This window comes from Saccostrea echinata, unplaced genomic scaffold, assembly GCF_033153115.1.
Source record: "Saccostrea echinata isolate AGI-Se365-2 ecotype Australia unplaced genomic scaffold, CSIRO_AGI_Sech_v1 ptg000030l, whole genome shotgun sequence".
Taxonomy (NCBI): Eukaryota; Metazoa; Mollusca; class Bivalvia; order Ostreida; family Ostreidae; genus Saccostrea; species Saccostrea echinata.
In genome coordinates, this window is record NW_026889779.1 from 8,529,443 (window position 1) to 8,551,372 (window position 21,930).

Sequence of the window (21,930 nt, forward strand, 5' to 3'; positions counted from 1 at the left end):
AAGCACTATAGTTCATATGACCTTTTTACTCTATATACTGTTTGCAAGTTCAAGAACTATTCGTTTTAGCGCAATGCTTTCTTTCCATACCAATGATAAAAATGATAAGAGGTATGTAATCATATAGATTTCCTCTTTTTACAGTTGAAAAATAATTATTATTACAGGTATAATAACTTCAATGTCACGGTAATAATCGGACCGGGGAGAATTCAGAATTGACTTCCGTTTAGCGTAAGCAAATAATGGTCTTAAATAATCTTTTCCTCAAAGGGAGGGGGTTGTAAACTTCATTTAATGGGAAAAAAATGAAAAAAAAAAAATTAAAAGATATTCAATACCAGGCATGTTTTTTCATCAATATATATTTGATTTTCTGATTGACAGTACACTTGTAGTTTTTGGAGACTAGGTCTTTCAACAATCTGTCGGAATTCCCATTGGTACCATTTGCGTCCCGTTATTAGTAGACTTATTTTTGCCTTCATATGAAGCAGAAGTTATTCAAAATCTTATACATGAGAAGAAGAAAATACTTGCTGTGGCCTTCAACTCAACATTTAGATATATCGACGACGTCTTATCAATTAACAATAATTACTTCCATTCATATGCTGACTCGATAATCTAGTGAGCTTGAAATAAAAGATACAACAGTTTCTGACACATCTGTTTCATATTTAGATATTTTAATAGAAAAAGACTTGATGGTAAGCTAACAATCAAGCTTTATGATAAATGTGATGACTTCAACTTTTCAATCGTCAACTTCCCTTCCCTATGTAGCAGTATACCCATATCACCTGCATATTGGGGTTTATGTCTCTCAGTTGATTCGATACGCAAGAACATGCTTAACTTACGAACAATATTAATTTCTAAAAGTAGACAAGCTATTGACAAACAATCGATGAAACAAGAATATCAACAGTCTTGTTTAAAGTTATCATTACGCAAGTTCTATGGTCGATACAATGATCTTGCCAGCAAATAAAATCTATCATCAAATGATTTTTCATTTACGTTTTTCATACAAATATTATAGTTAAGATATTATTTCACACTGAATTGTCTGCGAATTTATCCGTTTTTTCCTGATCATCTGATCACGACACGGTGGGTGTGACTGTTCGGCAGTGAATGCTCACTCCTCCATGGCCCTTGATCCCACCTCTAATGTTTTAGCGGTCCCCGTTTGCCCTGCTCCTGATTTGAACTGTTTAAATAGACTTATGAGCTTGGACACTGTTCGTTATTTCTATATTTCTTAGTTTTATAACTATAGTTTAAAGAACGCGGGTCAGTTATCTTTTCTAGGCCTAATAGAGAATCCCTTGTATATAATATCACTGTTGATTTTAGATCCTCCATTTGTGTCTACAATGCATGAACTGAAAGTTATTGAGGGTCAAGATATTTTGGTCACGTGTTCTTACACCGCGGGAAATCCGCCATCTACAACAGTGTATTGGACCAAGCAGAATTCATACTTCAGACAATATCAACAAAATCTAACTATAACAAACGTTTCGAGGAGTGATTCGGGTACATATGTGTGTTTTGCAGAGAACACTTACAGTAGCGGAAGGAAAGGAACCTCCAATAACACATTGCAGCTAGATGTACAGTGTATGTAAGACTAATTTTTGTAAAATACCGGCTATATAGTATCAAGTAATCTTTTGGAAAGTATATGTTTAGATAAATTATATCGCGCATGTCTCAAATTCTTTATGTGATTTAATCACCATATTCGATAAAACATTCATGTAAGTTTCCTTTAGATAAATTTTAAGTATTCTGAAAACTTACATTAATTTTTTCCTAGAAATCAAATTATGTGGTTTAGGAAAAAACAAATTAAAACTGCAAACAAACGATAAAAACAAACAAACAAAAAAGCTATGATATCCAATATATAGCGTGTACAGTTTCTCGAACTACCGTATACAGGGTTATTTTCGCCCTTTCACACTTTTAAATAATTTTGCCCCGTTTTAAATTCGCCCAGTCACAGTTCTGTTTAAGAAATTATATTGTCTTTTTGAATTCGTCGCGTCTTAAATTCGCCCACTTGTGTCTAGGGCGAAAATAAAACGGAGGCCAAAATTTCCCTGTATACAGTATATTAGAAAAAAAATTTAAAATATATTGCAAGCAATTTAATTCAATTAAATATCTTTAAGACCCTCCTTTGGTTTCCACTATTGCTAATATTAAACCAGTGGAGCGAGACAACGTCACAGTCCAGTGCAGCTACATCAAAGGAAATCCGTCCTCAACCACTGTCTACTGGAGCAAATCAGGAAATTCTGGTCCCATACAGTATGGCTCTACTCTTGTATTAAATACCATCGAAAGAGGTAACTCGGGAACATACTCTTGTGTCGCAGAAAATCGGTATTTTGATGGAAGAAAAGGCAGATCACAACAATCATTTTTTGTGGATGTTTTGTGTATGTTGATCCTTTTCACCCATAAATATCAGTTTCACCCCCCCCCCTCTCTCTCTCATACACACTTACACATAAACACCAGCACACCCTAACTCCATCAGACTCTCACACTAGAGACTTTATCCCTCTTTATTCCCATGAAAAAAATTACCCCAAATAGTCTCTTTACAAAGGCTCCAAAGGAATATGATTTACCATAATTAAATCAACACATCATGGGAATATTATAATAACAATATAACTGATATGGCCTTATAAATTCAAAAGAATTTTCCCTCTACACATGCAATATGTAGAATTTGATATTTAACACAAAGCCACGCATCTTTGGAATGCTTATATATCAGTATAATTTAGTGCAGCACTGCTAAATTTATGAAGAAATTTTTCCCTGTCTTTTCCAATGTAGAAACATGATCGTTTATTTTGACCCCATCCTATTCCCAGGGACTACTATTTGGACAATTAGCCTACGACTTATCGTGACCCTCTTGTTCTTAAAAAGAAGATTTTGAAAGATGTTTCCATGTTCCAATGTAAAACGTTTACCCCCCTATGTATGCTTCATTGATAATATTGTATGTCTATATATGACCCTGTTGTTTTTAACAAGACGATTTCAAAGATTTTTTTCCAATTTATTCCAATGTTTACATTTAATCCCCTGTTGTGACCCTACCCTATCCCCGGGACCACAATTTAAAAATTTTAAATCTACACTTTTTCGGGAAGCTTTCACTTGGGTTTCTTCTTTTCTGACCCAGTGGTTGTTGTCATAGAATCCTTTTCTTTGTTTCGCTACCTGTGAGACTGAACAACCTGATATATATCCGTTGACAATGGGTAATACCAGTAAACCCGACATGTAACAAAGTCAAGTCATTAACATAATAACATTTATTATTCTTAAGAAATAGTTCATTAAAATGAAAGAATATTATACACTTTAAATCTAATTCCTGAAATCTCAATGAAGCAATTGAATTGTCATCAAAATACATGTAACATGTATTTACTTACTGAAATGTTCCATTCTTAATTTTCCAGCTGCAAATAGAAAAGGACATTTCAAAAACGATTTACAATTGAAGAAAGCAAACCTTATAACAGATGATTCATTGCTTTTAGATGGACCTACTGTTAATGGACAGACAGTGATGGTCTCTGAGGGACAACAGGCCAGAATGTCTGTCACGGTGACCAGTAACCCGGCCTCAAACGTGTCCTGGTTCAGGGATAGTAATTTACTCTATACCCAGCGGTTCGTCAATAAAGTTTCGACTTACAGCATATCCAGGACCCAGTGCAACGATACCGGGAGGTTCAGGGTAATAGCCAGCAACGGAATCCGGAACAATTACTCAACACATGTACTTCTTTATGTTTACTGTACGTATATTAACATGAAACGGGAACTTTTTAGTTATTCTGAGTCAAAGGCTCAAAAAGCTAATTTTGCTGTGGCCATTTGTGCGATGTGCATCAAGTTTTTGGAATATGGTCCATATCTCAAGAACCCCTTGGCCAATTTTTGTCTTTGTCACAGGATATCCTTAGCCCAAGGGCTCTTTTTTATACTAAAATAGGGATGTGACCCTTAAACAAGGGGGGTAATTAGGGATTTAAAAACTAAAGTAGTGGTTGCTAAAAGTCTTCTTCTCAAGAACCACTGGGCAGATTATCACCAGCCCTCCCCTTCAGAATCAAATGGTCGTTCCCCTATGAATCTTGAAGGCAATATTGCACTATATTCCTCATACAGACATAAAAAAATCTTAGTTACAAGTAAGCAAAATTCGGAGTCCCTCTGAGTTTCAAATAACCGAGTTTCACTTACTAGTAGTTTCTTTATTTTGATGACAATGATTGTTTAAAATTCAGAATTTGAAAGGAAAGTACATTAATTTAGTATTCTCCTTCCGTATGTGCCTAATCGTTGTCAGGGAATAGAACAAAAAGCAGATTCCATTAAAACAAATATTTTGGAAGAGGAGCAATGTTATATATTTCCGGGTGTTACGGAATTTATATTTTATTTATTGACTGGATTCCTGTATATTACTCTGAACTAGGTCTGTAAATGTAAACAAACGTTATATATATATATATATATATATATATATATATGCCAGGTTTTAAAACATTGCTGGATCTAAACTACACGGGTAGGGAATTATGGGGATAGTATCCCCTTGACTTTGAGAGAGGAGGGATGCTGTACAGGTCGCCCCTATGACAATTCGCTCTTAGGACAATATACCTTATGCAGCCGAAATTCATCCTACATTTGGACAACTCGACATATTCACAAAGATAACTCACCCGAACTATTTTACGTGATCAAACACGAAGTTTAAACGTCTGCTAATCGAATGATAACGGCAATTCTGAATACCGTAGAATAAAAGTATAATATTAATTGGCTTATACAAGCTTCAAAGCTCCATTTCATCATATAATAAAAAATATTGCTACTGTAGTTACATGGTTATATATTTCAATAGTATTTAAATATTGATAGCCACCAATTAAGATGGAGAATGTCTTTGGCACAAGTAACCTATGAAGAATGTGGAAAGGGAGTCAGTAGATTTGTGACGGTACATATTGTCGTTCTGTACATATTGTCGTCTGCGAAAATATGTACCTACCCTCACTGCACATATGGTCGTCCATTGGTACATATTGTCGCCGGCTGAAAAGTAACAAATGTACATTTTGTCGCTGGCGACAGTAAGTGCCTACCCTCACTGCATATATTGTCGCCCCACAGTAAGTGTTGCTTAAGGATTTTTTTGTAGTTTTGTGAATGCAATTGGTGTGTAAATCACAGACTTGTCTCTTAGGCTATTTCATGCAGTGCGATTGTGACAGTACATATTGTCGTCCAACACACATAATGGTACGTCCGTTGTCGGTATATATCGTTGCAGGCTGTACATATTGTCGCCGGCGACAAGTTTTATCCTTACTGCACATAATGAGATAATGAGGAGGAGAAGGAGGGGAAGGAGGAGTAATGTTAAAGAGGCTATGTTGCTCAACAACAGATATATTTAATTTCATAGTTTTATCCTAAATATTTCCTTATATTAATTTAACTAAAAAAATATCCAGTGCACTAAAAGTTGTAACCAATTTCATACAACTTCTGTTTAAGCAGGTTTAACGAGAAGACAAAAGAGGCTCACAGTAACACTTTTGCCCTGCTGTGTTGCATAAGATTTTGTCATAATTTACACATGTACATGTATTCGTATGTAAAATTTTGATCGCCTTTTGTGACTCCATCCTAAACACAGGGGCCGTGATTAGAGCAAAAAATGAATCTACTCTACCATGCAGAGGATGCTTTCACTTTCATATGATTCATCATGACTTTGCTGTTCTTAAGAAAAGGAGTTTTATAGATTGTTCCCTATGTAATTCTGATTGTGGCCCCATCCTACCCCCGAGGACAACAATCTGAACAATTTACAACCTAGACTCTCTCAGTAAGCTTCCCAAGTTTCATCTTTTCTGGTCCAATTGTTCTTGAAAAGAAGAGATAAAAACATTTTTCTTACATGTTTCAATGTAAAACTTTGATTCCCTATTGTGGCCACCCGCACCCCCAACCCCCCGGTCACCATGATCTGAACAGTTTACAATTACACATCTTAGGAAGCTTAAACAAAAGTTTCTTCTGGCCTTGCGTTTTTTAAATTTAAAAGATTTTCCTATATATTTCAATGTTGAACTATCATCCCCTAATGTGGCTCCATCCTAAATCGTGGTGTCATGATCTGAACAATTTACAATCTATACTACCTCAGGAACTTTCATCTAATTTTCATCTTTTCTGGTCTTGTAGTTCTTCATCAGAAGTTTTTGAAATATTTTTCCTATATATTTCAACATAAAACTTTGATTCCCTATGGTTGCCTCACCCTACACCCGAGGACCATGATCTTAACAATTTAGAATCAACATTAAAATCAACACTACATCAGGAAGCTTTCACCTAAATTTCATCTTGTCTGGTCCAGTAGTTTTTGTCACAATCAAACCCTGAAATACAATCACACCATGAAATGGTATGAGCTAGTCCAGGGCAGGGAGCAAAATTTAAAAAAAAATGAGAGTGTTTAGAAATTCAATTCCAGTGTAAAAATATTGTAGGGGATAAATAAAATTTGTTTACGTCTCATTTTTTATATTAAAAAAACCTCCAACATTTTTCCGATGTAATTTTAGAAACAGATTTTTAGTCAAAATCTCTGCTAGGGATGAGCACAAACCATTTCATGGTGTGATTCGACTTTTCCACTCGGCTAGCAGAGTTCTGACGATGTTTACGGAAAAATAAGAAAATAAAGACAAGCATGCCATATATATGACTGTATAGTAGTGTAGATAAATTATCGTAGGAGACAATGGTAATAAATAGTTTGCCAGTGCATTTCCTCTGAAAGTGTAAATGAGAGCGATTTTGGGGAGGGGGATACTCCATGTATTTCAGAGTTGGATACCTTGTGTTATGATTATACTTCGGGTTGAAAAAATTATTACCGAATTAAGTGCCTGTGGTTTTTGTCTCTATGAGATTTTTTTTCTTTTATATTTCAATGGTAAGCTTTGTTTCCCTACTGTGGCTCCACCCTACCCCTGGGATGGAGTGAGCGGGGTGTATGTTTTGAAAAATTTAAAACCTACACTACCTAGGGTAGCTTCCACATAAGATTAAGCTTTTCTAACCCAGTGGTTCTTGAAAAAAGAATTTTTTATGACCCTACTCTATTTTCGCCTTTTCCTGATTATCTTCCCTTGGAAGGTTGTTTGGTCCTTCATTTCTAAAATTTAGGTACCCTTTTACTCAGGGATATTTTGCACCAACATTGGTCAAAATTAGCCCAATGTTTCTTGAAAAGAAGTTGAAAATGCGAACAGTTTACAGATGGGTGGACAGACAGAAGGACGCCGGACAACGGGTGATCAGAAAAAGCTCACTTGAGCTTTAAGCGCAGATGAGCTAAAATGTAGACCCCCAACCACAATAATATCGGTACATGTATAAGAAAAACACAAGAATATTACCTAAATAATTATTACTATTGAAGACAAAGAGTTATTCTGATTTATAAGTTTAATTAAGAATTCCGATATTTTATATACCATAGCCGTGTACACCTATCCAACTTTCTGACCAGAAAGTTTTCTCCCTACAGTATTGCGATTAATGCTGTCTCTCCGTGCGTGTGTTTGTCAATCTCTCTCTCTCTCTCCTGGGGTAAATATTCGTCAAAACAATATATCGACGACAATATGTGCCGATCTTGACTGTACATATTGTCGCCGACGACAATATGTGCCGGTGCTTGATTGAACATTTTGTCGTTCATTATGCAGGAGGAAAATAAGGCTCGTCTCGGCATATGTTGTCGTTTTGTACGTACATATACGTACGACAATATGTACGTACAAAACGACAATATGTACATGTACAGTCACAAGATTTGGGGGCTAGTTGTCCTGATACCTGTTTATCTTATCATAAAAGTTCACATCTGTTATGATACATGAAACCCTCTTATGATTCTGAGGATAATTTTAGGGCAACAATACAATTATACTGAAATATCTAAATCTGAATTTAATATCAATGACGTTATTACATTATTGTATACACCAATACAGCAAAATGTAGACTCCTTACATCATGATTTCAAACTAAAAGAAATATACAGTATATTTGATTATACATATTTTAAAAAACCTATAACCTTGTCTTCAGATTTCTTAAAGAAGCACATGCATATGGTCATAAAGTCTTCTTTAAGGACATCAACTTATCATTATTTAATTTTGTTGTGCATCAGTACTCGTACGTGTATTAATGTAATATAGAGGGGAATTTAATGTATTGCACTAATTCGTCTCCAAAATAAAGTATTCTTATTGTAGGTTCGCCCCGTTTAAATCCTTTAGGGAATTCAGTTGACATTCCAGTAGGAAATAACAAATCCTTGGACGGTGACGTCACCATCTTATCGTATCCACAGCCTAACTACAAGTTGACACTTCCAAATGGTGCTCCGAATACTCACATTGGTCTCAGTATATCCACCAATACAACGAATATCTTTCGCATCACACTGCGCAGGTCAAATATTCAACCAGAGGATTATGGGTTATACAAATTAGCTGTCTCAAACGGATATGGAACATCAACAGTAGACATCAGAATTTTTCCTAGAAGTAAATTCAATACTAGTAATTGCAAGAAAAAACAGCTACTATTGAAAAAATAGATCATTATAAACCAAAAGCAGAACTGTTTTGAAAATAACAAAGTCACTTTTTAAAATATTTTTGGCTTTAAGACCATTTTTTTTCTTCAGGTAGACCTTTAAAGGCAGATCAAGTACTTGCTTTTTGTGGAAGCAGAAAAGCTCACGTAACTTGGCAATCCTCTTACTTTGGTTACGAGGATCAAAAGTCATTTGTTCAATACTCGACAAATCTTAACAGTGTAGTCTATTCCAACGATTCGGGCATTACTTCTGAACGAATTAAACAAGAACTTTTACATGTCACAGTTTCCAGTCTACAAGACAGTGCAAATTACTTCTTCAAAGTGGTCACAATTAATAGATACGGGTTCTCTCTGTCATCGGTTGTCAACTGCACCACGGATACTTCAAAAGGTTATTATCATCCGATTCTTCTATTAATGGCATAAATTTTATAAATTTTGAATTTACTATATGGGGGTCAATGCAGAATTTACGAAGCGATAACTAGTAATCATGTTGTAAATTTTGCATTTACTTCCATAGTAAAATCAAAAATTAAACATATAACCTATGGCCAACTACGTCGATTGACTTAAGTTGTTTATCGGTACAAGTTATAAGTTCTCTCATTCTTTCCAAAAGATCTTTGTCTTAAAAAGATTCATTGAAAAGTTAATTAAATTTGTACCTTTAATATTGTAAGGAAAATATTTAATTTTGATGTGGGTCCATGCACTCCCATTATTTTGTTAATTGAAAAACAAGGGGGGGGGGGTAGCCCAGGTACTTTTTTCTCTTATTTTTTTTTACACAAGGTATCTAACTACGAGTATTATATGGAGTATTCCCTCCCTAGATTCGCTGTCATTTAGACTTTTGGAGAAAATACAATGGTAAAGTGTTGATTACATGTACCATTATAGTCTTGGATAATTTATTTACAAAACCGTATACGGCATGTTTGTCAAAACTGCTTGCCGACTGGAATATGTTTCACAGCATGAAGTGCTATGCACTAATCTCTGAAGGAATATTTTCATGGATTTTGATTGGATTAAAGACCGTTTTTAGAATTACATCGGAAAAATATCGTTATATTTTTATGAAAAATAATAAGGGAAGTTTTATATTCATTGTAATATTGATTTTTTTTAAACAAATGATTTTAAAATTTGCGCTCTGCCTAAGGTACCTGAATGTACATTTCACATCATATGAGAAGAAGTTTGCCTGTCATTCGTACGGAAGCGTATTAGTGCCATAGTGCCACTCAAGGTATCTAAATATGGAAAGTGACAAGAGAGATAACTCGAACTTGAATATAAATTCATCTTTAAAAAAAAAAGGGGGGGGGTGTCCTCCCGACCGACTGACTAAAACGGTCTGATTCATCTGATTTAAAACGCTTATTTACCTCAAAGATACAATTATTGTATTTTATTCATTCCGAACTTTTCTCATCCCAGAAATGACTATTTACACTTCATATTCGCAAGATATAATAAACTGGGTTTTTTTAAATTTGCAATGAAAAAGGTGATGATAACAAACAGTGACCAATCTCAAAAATCTATAAATACAAATCTGTGAAGAACGCAAAAAACAGGTACCCCTGGAAATTCCAGAGGTGGATTCGGGTGCCTAGAAGGAGTAAGCATCCCCTGTAGATCGGTCACCCCCGCCCTGAGCCCTACAAATTGATCAAGGATACATTTATTAATCTAATTTAGTATAAAAACATAGGCCAAACATTTAGTATAAAACAAGTCAGCCAAAATACGACCCAATGATAGGTTATATTTACTAACAAGGTAATTATAACGACTAAAGAATTTACGAAACGCCTACTAAACGAGGTTGTTGAAATCACTGTAACACCAACTTATCTTTAAGTAGCTAGCCTTGGTTTAAATATTGATCGTACTTAGAGCAAGTGTTCGAGTAGTGAATAAGTTTGGAGACATGAACACCGTAAACAGGTGATAGTGGAAAATTTCTACATAAAGAAGGAAAGTTGACGATGGAAAAGCTTAAGTCATCTCGTTTATTATACAATTTAGTTGTTAGTTGGCCCTTATCGTCCATAATCATTAAACCATCCAAATATGAAAAAGATGTGTCAGAATCTGTCGTGTCTTTTATTTCAAGTTCACTGGAATATATCGATATATATGAGTGTTAATTGATAAAACGTCGTCGATATATCTGAATGTCAATTTGAAGGTCACAACAAGTGTTTTCCTTTTCGTATGTAGAATGTTTTAAATAAATTTTGCTTCAAAGGAATATAAAAACAGGACAGCTAATAAAGGAGCACAGTTAGTGCCAATAGTTTTTTTCCGAGTTCCGTTATTATTCAAGAAGCAGTTGCCTATGGTATCAAAAAGCCTAGATTTTAATTTATCGTGATGAATGGTTGTATAAAATGTAGAAAAGTCTTACCGGTACGTTTTGATTTTATAAACTTTTGAAAAATTACATATAGGTGATTTTAAATTTTCTTAAAGTTCTTTGAGAATCCACATCTAATTTACATCACTTTTAGAATATGCTGTAGCACACTACGTCTGAAGTTGCAAAGAATCTTAAGCGAAATAATTGGAATTGTAAATAGATAAAGATAAATAGATGAGATTGAATGCTTTAGTTGGATGTTAAATTTATTTTAAGAATGGATCAGGATATTTTTATAGCAAAGTGATTGTGAGATTTAAAATGTTTTTTAAAATACATATTTATAGCAATTTGGAGGAACTTTGGCACTTTTAGTCGGTGTCAGAATTGTTTCTTAAAAAGGGAATATTTTTCTCTATAGCACTCTTCTTGAAGGGAATAAAAATTTTTGTTTTTGCGACACCTTTAATTGATACTTTCACAGTAAAAAGATATCACTTTATCTTTCAAAAATTATTTCGTCTATTAAGTAGATAAATAACAATATTTTACTTCTAAAAATTAATATCAATATCAATGTATATTTTTTCTTCATTCTAGAAGATACGTCGACCGCACACGTCACTGTTGGAGCTGTTTTAGGAATCCTGCTGGCTCTGAGCATCACAGCATTGGCCTTTATGTGTTATAAATACTTGAAAGGTATCACGGACCATACAATAATTTTAATGTTAAAGCACTTGTCCTGGACTTTTTTTCGGTAGTTTTAGACAATAAAGAAACTCACAAAAATAGTTTAAGCACAAGAAGGGCATGCAAAGGAAAATATTTCTTTCTTTTTTATTATTTTTTTCTAGAGAGCAAGGCCAAGAAAGGGAGGTATGTAATTTTCAAGCAAAATTCTTTAGTAAAAAGATGTTTTCATAATATGATTCAAATTCAAATTTTATAATTTTTGAGCAAATTTAAAAAAAAACAAACTATAAACTGATCTTCTATTCAGATCAGGGCCATATGATGCAATTGAAAAAGGAAAAACTGATGACACCAACCCGTATGAAAAATACCAATACAGAGAGACTGAAAACCATGGTATATAAGCTAAATTGAGTACATTCTTAGTTATTTAAAAACCTTTTTAAACATCCAATTAACGACTATATATTTTCTTTCTTTTTTTCTTTATTACAGAATTGTCAATGAAGAATTTGTACTCTCCAGAACCTAAACAAAAAGATCAAGTCATAGAAAGGCTTTATGAAAATACAGATCCAATCAAGTCCCCGAAAGACAAAATAAAACCTAAGATAAAACCAAAGCCCCATAAGATACCGAAACCGATATCTTAATACTTAGTTCTCTAGAATATTATTTTTTAAATAATGCATCTTTTTTATCCTTACATTGAGTTACTAAAACTGTCATCTAAATAATTCAAATATTCTAAGAAATACTCAGTACATGTAGACGCTATGCTTGATTGTCCTTTCTTTCCATCTGTAACACAGTGCGTAAGGGAAATTAAAAAAATTGAATATATGTTCTCGTATATGGTACCATTGGTGTATAACAAAAAAAAAATGATGTGATATACATGTATGACTGATCTATCCCACTTTTTCTTCCGTCTTCACTTTCTCAAGCTACATCTTCTTATTTTTGTCTAAATACATGTAAGGTTTTTCGGCAAATAAAGCATAAAAATGAATGAGCATTAAATTAACTTATTCTTTAAGGATCAGTCACATTATCCAGTGATGGGGTATACGATGGGTAACCGATGCGTTTTTTTGATAAAAATGGCGTGGTTGCCGGCCGGACACCCATAGTAATCGGACGGTGACTGAGGCCATCGGGCGAATCGGTGGGGGTTATAGGGAAAAAATAAGTTGTACTTAAAAATCAGCGATGACTCCACCAATACCCCCACATCGGCCCTCATCGGCAACCCATTATTCACACATCTTTCAAGGATCGGCCAATGTATGGCCGAGCATCGTCCAGTGTCCATTGAATCTGAGGACAGTGGGGGTACATGTAGGCAACAGACATCGGCCGATCATCGGTCGATGATCGACCAAACATTGGCGCATAGTCGACCGATGTACGAACGATGTTCACCAATGTATGAGCAATGTAATATACATCGGCCGATTACCGCTCGAACTTCGGTCTATGATAAGCGATGCATCGCTGGGCCTTTATAAGCGCGTAATTTTTTGCATGTACAGCATTCATTCAGCAGACAACAATGCCAATACCGCAAAAAGACAGCAAGGAACCACCAGAGGGGTGTGACAAAGGCAAGGCGACTGGTAAGGGCAAGGCGGGTGACAAGGGCAAGACGAGTGACAAGGGCAAGGCGCCGAAGAACCCAGCCCAAGCACCGACCAGAACCTCACCCCGCAAGAAACCGCGACAGGACCCAGAGAGCACAGACACTGACCACATCAATGAACATGACGAAGATTTCGATGATAACGCCTCGGAAGCCTCCACTGCCTCGTCCATAACCGGCTCCAAGAAGAGACAGCCTATTGGGATGCCACTAGATTGATTGATTGTATGTTGTTTAACGTCCCTCTCGAGAATTTTTCACTCATATGGAGACGCCACCAGTTGCCGGTGGAGAGCTGCAAATTTTGTCCTATACTCGGCACTTACGGCCATTGAGCAGTGAGGGGTCTTTTCCGTGCCAGCACCTACTGCGACACGGGACCTCAGTTTATACGGTCTCACCCGAAGGACCGGTCTCCACGTCCCACAGTGGGATTCGAACCCGAGACGTAAGGATCAACTCCTTACTTCGCGACTCTAGAGCAGACGCTCTAACCACTGCGCCACGCGGGCGACGGGATGCCACTAGAAGAAATATTGATGGACACCATGAAGAGTATAGCCAGCTGGTTCGAGGGCATGCCCATGTTCTATGACCAGGCCGATCCAAACTACAAAAACACTCAACTACGAGACAAGCAGCTGACCGAATTCGGAAATTGGGGAATTAGGGAAATTGGCCTATCTAATGAGCCCTTTATATATTATCTCTTGTATGAAAATTGTGAATAATTGAAAAAAATTTTGAATAAGATTTCAATTACAAATGTTTCTTTTAAATGTCATAATGTTCTTTTTTCTTTTTTGTGTGTTTTAGCTGCGGCCATCAACCGCCAATTTGTTTCCATGAGGACCGACCACCACAAGCTGAAGAAAGATACCAAGAAGAAAAGCGGATCTGGTTGCAGGAAGAGGTTGACTCCTCTCCAGAGTTTCAAGTTGGCAGCGTACGCTTTCCTAGACCCCTACCACAAGCCTCGGACACAATCAGAGACATGCGGAAAGGTAAGCATCTGCAAGTAGAATTTGTCGAGTTGTTATGTCTTATCCATTCTTATTATATTTTTCTTTTGCACTACAATAATGTTTGTCTTAGTGCAATTGTTATCCATTCTTCTTATACATTCTTATCCATTCCTACCATTACAGTATCTCTTGTATAACAATTGAATATAATTGTAATAATGCAATTATTATCTATTTTTATCTTATGCATTCTTACCTTATCCATTCTTGCACACAACTCAAATGACATTTTTTGCTTGCCTATGCTTCAGGTCGGAGGCGATGCTGGTGGTGACGAGTCGGAGTCGGGTGACAACATGTCAGTGGCAGGTGAGCAGGGTCCCATCACTCCGGCAGTGGTGACGGCAGAGACGAAGAAGCCAAGTCGTCCAAGAAGGTGTTTTCGGAAGTCTTGGTGCACTATTAGAGAAGAGTGCCAAGGAGACCAAGGAGGCTGAACAGAAGGCAAATACATGACTATACACTTGCAACCTTGAGCATTGTCTTATACTTGCATTACAAGATGCAAACTTGTATTTCTTTTGAATTTACAAGTAAATGCTATGTTACATGTTCTGTTCACAGCTGCAGGCTTTCCAGATCACAATTGCAGCCCAGAAGGTGGAGCGGACGGCCTAGGCAGAGTGGCTGGTATCGGTGCAGAGCGAGATAACCGACTCGTTGAACTTGGCCACACAACAACAACTCCAAGCCTTCCAGCCGGTGACGCAGTTCCTGCCTCTTCACCGCCCACCCTGTTCCGCAGCAGCAGCAGTTTGCACAACTACAGGTAGTTTTTCTTTGCTTGTGACATTGTTTAGTACACCTCATAGTAGTTATTTTGCAACATGAACGTTTTATACATAAAACTTATATTTTTCTTTTGCATTACAATAATGTTTATCTGTTACTATGTTTCAGATGTCCTGTCCAGCCAGAGCACAGTCTGTCCCCACAAAACCTGTCACCTCCTGGGACTTCGGAACAAGTTTGTCGTTGGGAGTCTCTGCCAGCAGCAACACTTCCATGATCAACCATGCATGGACCTTGTCTGATTAACTTGCCTCGCTGCTGTGCACCCCGCATCAACCTACATCATCCCTTGAATTCAACACCTCTGTCTGTGGAGACGGTGTCACAGACTCTTTGAGAGGCCCGTGGGACACTCTGCAGCGAGGATCCGACACCCGAGGAAACGGTAACCTTATTCGGAAACATAGATGAACCCCCTGGTCTACGTCACTCAAAGAGAAGGAATGCGACATCAATGTCAGCTGCGTCAGATAATGGACTTCTACTGTTCTATGGATTAAATGTTACGCCGGACTTATTTATCTTGTAGCATGCGTTTTATATGTACCTCAGTCACATTATATGTCTTATGCTGTAATAAAGCATCCATGGTCTGAAAGAAATTTGTGTTTCTGTCTTGACTATAATAATTGAATGATTTGAAGGTCAAAGAAAAAAACAACAACAAATTGAAGTTGATAAAAGTAAGGTCACTTGAAAGAAATTAAAGATCAAATTATTACAAGGTCAAATGGTACAGGTCAAATAATTTAATTGTTAAATTAGTATTGATAGATCACAAAATTTAAAGGTCAAGAGACCAAAGAAAAATATATAACAAGTAAAAACAAAAGTAAAAATAGACTTTTCCTGATATTTTTACAATGCCTCTTCTTGTTAAAAGGTCAAAGACTGGAAATGAAAAAACACTTTGTGGTTTTTGACAAGTTTTAAGTGCGCAGGTGTTATTTCAACCAAATTATTATAAAAAAAAATACAAAGGAAATGTTTTTAATTTATTAAACAACTCTTTTTTATTTCAATGTAAAAACATCTTCATCAAATCTTAAAAACATATTTATACACATGTGAGAGGACAAAGATATAAATGAGTCAATTGTCTATCACAAGCATGAATATAATATAAAAGTCGATTGTCTATGGCAAAATCCTGCCTGGGGAAACTTCCTGCAGGACTATTAAAATATTTCTTCAGATAAGCCCTTTGCTCCTTGCCAGCCGCATTGGTCTTTGGTCCGCGGCCTGCAGCCTGCACGTCATGCATGACAGCGTTGTCTCTCCAAGCCCCTTGGAGGAGTTGACTCTGGTCGTCCTCGCGGTCGAGGTCCGCATACTGGATCCGTGGGTAACGTATCCTCATTATGTTGTGGAGGGTCAGGCATTCCTTGGCCACACACACGTTCACCGGCCTCAGTTTCAAGGTGTTCAGCAGGCATCTAAATTGGTTGGCCAGGATCCCAAACACGTTCTCCATGACGCGGCGGTTGCAGATCCTCTCTTGCCTTGGCAGGTAGCGGTGCGAATACGGTTTCGCTCTTTGTCGGCTTCTGAATGGCGATATGCTTGCCGTCCAAGGCCCTGCAGCAATGAGGGAAGTTCCACTTCTTCTGGAACTGTTGTGCCACTTCCCCCCAGGCGTCTTCAGTCGACGGAGTCTCCCACACATCAGCCTGGTACTCTTTGAGGATGGCGTGGCAGACCTCCGGCACAAACAGTGAGATGGTGTCGTGGGAGACTTGAAACGCGAAGGCCACGTTGTGGGTACTGGCGCCAGTGGCCAGGAAGCAGAGGGTGATCGCCAACTTAAGACTAAGTTCCAAGTGAGCCCTCTGCCTGAAACACGAAAAAGAGAACAAATACCATTAATAAATTAAATATAAGTATAAAATAAATTTGGAACAGATGTGTTTGCAAAATTTGATGTAAATTCACCACATTTTCATGTAAACTAACGTTGTCTTCTTGGCGATGCGTGGCCCCACTCGTGCCAGAAGCTCGCGGAACATCTCCGGTTCCATGCAGAGGAAAGACTTGAAGTCTGACTAATGCTCCGCCTCAAGCTCCCTCCTTAGAGTTACGTACTGCCCAAACCGGGCTATTTTCAATATCCAGTCTCGGGTTCACACCTTCTTCTTCGTCTTGGGACTCTTTGTCGCTCTCGTTCTGCTTCTTCTAACAACGTCGCCAAGATAATATCATGTTGAAGCCGGGCTTGTGCGAGTTGTTGCTGCAGCATGACCAATCTCAGATGTCTCGGTCCCAAAGCCATTGTGGTTGATTGACCATGCTAGGAAGGGTGGTCATTTTACACTACTTGTCAGAAAGAATCGTCATCGGCCACGAAAGATCAAGTTACTTCGGCCGACCATCACCCGGGCCTCCTACAATGTCTGTAAGATGGCCGGTCACCGGCCGAGCATTGTAGAATGATCGGTGAAGATGTGTCTGACGTCCGGACGATGTCCGGCCGGTAATCGGTGCAATGCCGGTCAAAAATGTTTTCCTCTGGAGTCCCTTGCCGTACGATCATCGGCGGGGGTATGCACGGCCTCCGTTCGATGCCATTTACATTTACACAGGCTTAAAAAAGCCTTGAGTACGAATTGACTCTTTACATTTGTAATCTGTCATTAAGTCGAATGCTGACTGACGTTTTTCATACTAATTGTTAGCCCATTATTTACACAATGAATTGTCTACGGATTTTTCCTTTTTTCCCGATTATGACAAGGAACACACGGCGGGTGTGACCGGTAGGCAGGGGATGCTTACTCCTCCATTGCAATTCATCCCACCTCTGATGTTTTTGGAGGTCCTCTGCGCTGAGAGAGGATATTACAACATGTAGTTATACGTTTTTTGAATGATTTCCTATGATTTAAAATTTTGTGTTGAGCCTGAGTGATTTTAAGTATACGTATATTTTAAGTTTTCATACGAAAAGAAGTGTTCAGAATACTTTTAACACCATTCTGAAGATCAGAGCAAGATTGACGCTACATTGTTTTTATGATCAAATATCGGAACAAAGCTTCGGTATATCATCACTTTTATATTACTGTTAAACACACGTTACTCATATAAATGTATGTATAAATTGTCTGGAAATAAAATAGTTCGTAATTAAAGATATTGACGAAAAATGAATGGGGTATTTGCAACCTGTTAGACCCCGGATCATGTATAACGCCTACTTTTATGAATATCTTGGGACGAAGTATCATTAAAATATAACATATACAAGTGATGGTTGTGATACGAGTTGCACTATTTAATGTTTTATGTTATTCGCCGGCTTTGTAATATAGCGCAACCCATGGTACATGAAATCGATTTACAGAACGAATTTGATACATGTTTGTCTCCCTTTTACTCATTCTATTTTGCTTTGCAGATGGATGTAGAGATTGACCTTATAGTGAAAGTTTATGATGACACGTATCAAATGTAAAGGTAAAAAGGGACCTTAATTGTTGATGAACAATTAATATTCAAAAACATACTCAAATACAAAACAAACCAGCTTATAAATTATCAACAGACCCAATATGATGACCAACAAATCCCCCCATTTTTTTTCAATTTAAAGGCATCTCATCCAGTTCTTCTTCTAATGATTGTTTAATATGAATCATTTTAACAATTAAAATTTATGTCTTTCATGATTTATGCTTAAAATATTTATTTATATTAATTAATGACTTTGAATAAACAGGTTTTTTTTTATCTTTTTGCATTGGCAAAAAATACTGATTATACATATATGATTTTCCAGGAGTCTGTGTTCACAGATTTGTATTGTTTGAAGTTCTTATGAGATCGATCACTGTTCGTTATCTTTACCCTTTTTTCACTTATTGAAAATAAAAAAAAATATTCATACACAATTCATGCAGTGTTTGATGTAATTTTTTAACTGAGTCCTTTGAAATTTTAAGCTTGTTTATTTAGTACTTCAATATGTTTAATTTTTGGAAATTAATTCTTGGTTCAGCATTAAGGTCTTTTTTATACATTTGTATGTATTATATTTTCGATGATATTTCGCACTAACAATTGTACTAACATACACCCCGGGTCCAATTGGTTGCATGCACCCCTGGTAGAATGTTCATTTTTCGTCAATATCTTTAAATACGAACTATTTTATTTCAAGACAATTTATACTTACATTAATATAGATAACATATGTTTAACAGTAATATAAAAGTGATTACATAGCAAAGCTTTGTTCTGTTATTTGATCATATACAATGTAACGCCAATCTTGCTCAGATCTTCGGAATTGTGTTGAGGTGTTTGATGAAACTAGTGTACAGTATATTCATAGGTATCCATATGCTACTAAAATGATGCTTTCTGGCGAACTGTGTCCATAAATTGAGAAACTCAACATAAAACGTACCTCGACCCCCTTTTTATCGCTTCGAAAGAATAAACCCCGTACACGACATAGTATACACCCCGCATGTTGGGATATACACGGTGGATTTTGACAACAGGTTAAACCATCTGTTTTTAAAGCGAGAATAGCTCAAATGGTATTACCATTGACTGGAACAGAAATGGAAAGGCTTTTTTAAACACCAAAACCAATCCCGGCCCAATTATTTGGCACTCCATTTATAACAAAGTGTTGAAGTGTTCCTTTTGGTATTTTTGATCATTTTGACTAGAGATTACACCCCCGGTTGTTTTTATAAAGATATCATTACTATTTTATCATAAAAAGAGATTATTAATACTCGTCGTTTACCGTCACTATAGCTCAGTCGGTAGAGCGCTCGCTCTGTGATCAGAAGTCATGGGTTCGAACCCCGGCCGCGATAAAAAAGTAGATAGCAACTGTTCCTCCGCCAAGCGCTCAGTACCACGAAGTGAAAGTTGCTGGTCCCTCGGATGAAACCTTAAAAACCAAGGATCCGTGTCACGGCAGGAACTCGCACGATAAAGACCTTCACTGCTTGATGGCCCCGAGTGCCGAGTAAACAACCTAATTTGAAGCCCTTCATATGCTGACGTCTCTTTATTGGTAAAAATTATCGAATAAGACGTAAAACATTATACAGTTAATCAATCAATGAACATCGTTATTTTTAATAACATATCACGAATACCAGGGATATGTCTGAGTTAGCAGTCCTATCCATGTTTCCTCATTGTTTTCTGCACTTGTTGTCTCGATAAACTTCTGAATGTTTTGGAGCAGGACTCTAAATGATCTTCATCTCTAATTCTATGACACACACACAGAGGGAGAGAGAGAAAGAAAGAAAGACAGACATGGTTCATGGCAGAAAGATAAATACAAAAGTTGTATTTATTTTAGTATTATTTAATTAGCAATACCGTAGGAAGAAAAGATTTCGATCAGAAAATTGGGTCCAGGATTGGTGTACATCACTATAATATGCCAAGATACCGTAATTCTTGATATACATGTATGCATATATGCATCTTTTTTTAGCGTTATATGTACATGTACTTCGAGACAATGTTTATTTTTGTGTTCAGTAGTTATGATTATCTGGAAAATATTTTTGCGTTATCCCTATTATAAGAACAGCAAGCCCATGATTAGCCATATTTATATGGAAATATCCTCAGGTAGCGTAGACTGTAGATTCAAATTTGTTCAAATCTTGAGCTCCGGGGCTAAGGAGGGGCCACAGTGGGCGATCAACATTTTATATAGGAAAATTCTTTGAAAAGATATTCTTCTCATTAATAGTCATTGAATTTTTATATAGAACCATTGTCAGGTATTGTCAGCGACATGTACCGATGGATGACAATATGTGTAGGAAAGGTAAACATTGTCGCCGGCGACAATATAAACAAGACGACAATATGTGTCGTAACAATCCCCTTGCATGAAATTGCATACGAGACACGTCAGTGTGATTTACACACCAATTACCTTCACAAAACTAAAAAAAAAAAAAACCCGCAACAAATATCTGTGGGGCGACAATATGTGCATTGCAGGTAGGCACATAATGTCGCCAGCGACAATTTGTGCTGTGTAACTTTTCAGCTGGCGACAATATGTACCGATTGACGACAATATGAGGTGTGAGGGTACATATTATCGCCGACGACAATACGAAGAGAAACAATATGTACCGTCACAAGGTCCATTAATTGATTTTTTAAATAAGAAAGAATGTTTACAATTAAACATTTGTATTATGAATACTCATTTGTTAAGTTATTTAATCATTTCATTATAAGTCACCTTTATTATGTTTCTTTTTATATAAACGATGTTGTAATTTTACAATACTAGTATTTAAAAATTATCCTAAGAATCTTAAGAATTATCTTAAGAAGTCTATCCTAGTTTGGACATTCTTAAGAAAGCTTCTATGTCTATCTTAAGAACTCTCTTAGGACCATACTGAGTTTTGTCATAAGACATCTCTTCAGTCATATCTTAGGACTAGTCTTATGACACATTTGATAGCATGCCTGCTGAATGTCAAAAGGGTCTGCTGTGTCCTGCGCGCAAAGGGTTACTCCTGATGTTATCAAATATGATCAATCAACATGATTATTTTATGAAATATATTGTTTAAATAACACTTGTAACTGTTTTTTTTTTGATTGAGCGGGGGTGGGGTGGGGGTGTTTGTTCCCGACCCCCCCCC

At 36.7% G+C, this 21,930-nt stretch overlaps 1 protein-coding gene across 1 annotated transcript; it reads left to right on the plus strand.

The window, feature by feature from the left end:
• The first annotated feature begins 1,382 nt into the window (after positions 1-1,382).
• On the plus strand, positions 1,383-12,474 carry LOC133196167 (brother of CDO-like). Its single transcript, XM_061332097.1, has 8 exons — positions 1,383-1,629; positions 3,585-3,845; positions 8,400-8,693; positions 8,837-9,142; positions 11,726-11,827; positions 11,983-12,004; positions 12,129-12,217; positions 12,317-12,474. Exons 1-8 carry the CDS (start codon positions 1,383-1,385, stop codon positions 12,472-12,474), a joined length of 1,479 nt encoding a protein of 492 aa, XP_061188081.1.
• The last annotated feature ends 9,456 nt before the right edge of the window (positions 12,475-21,930 follow it).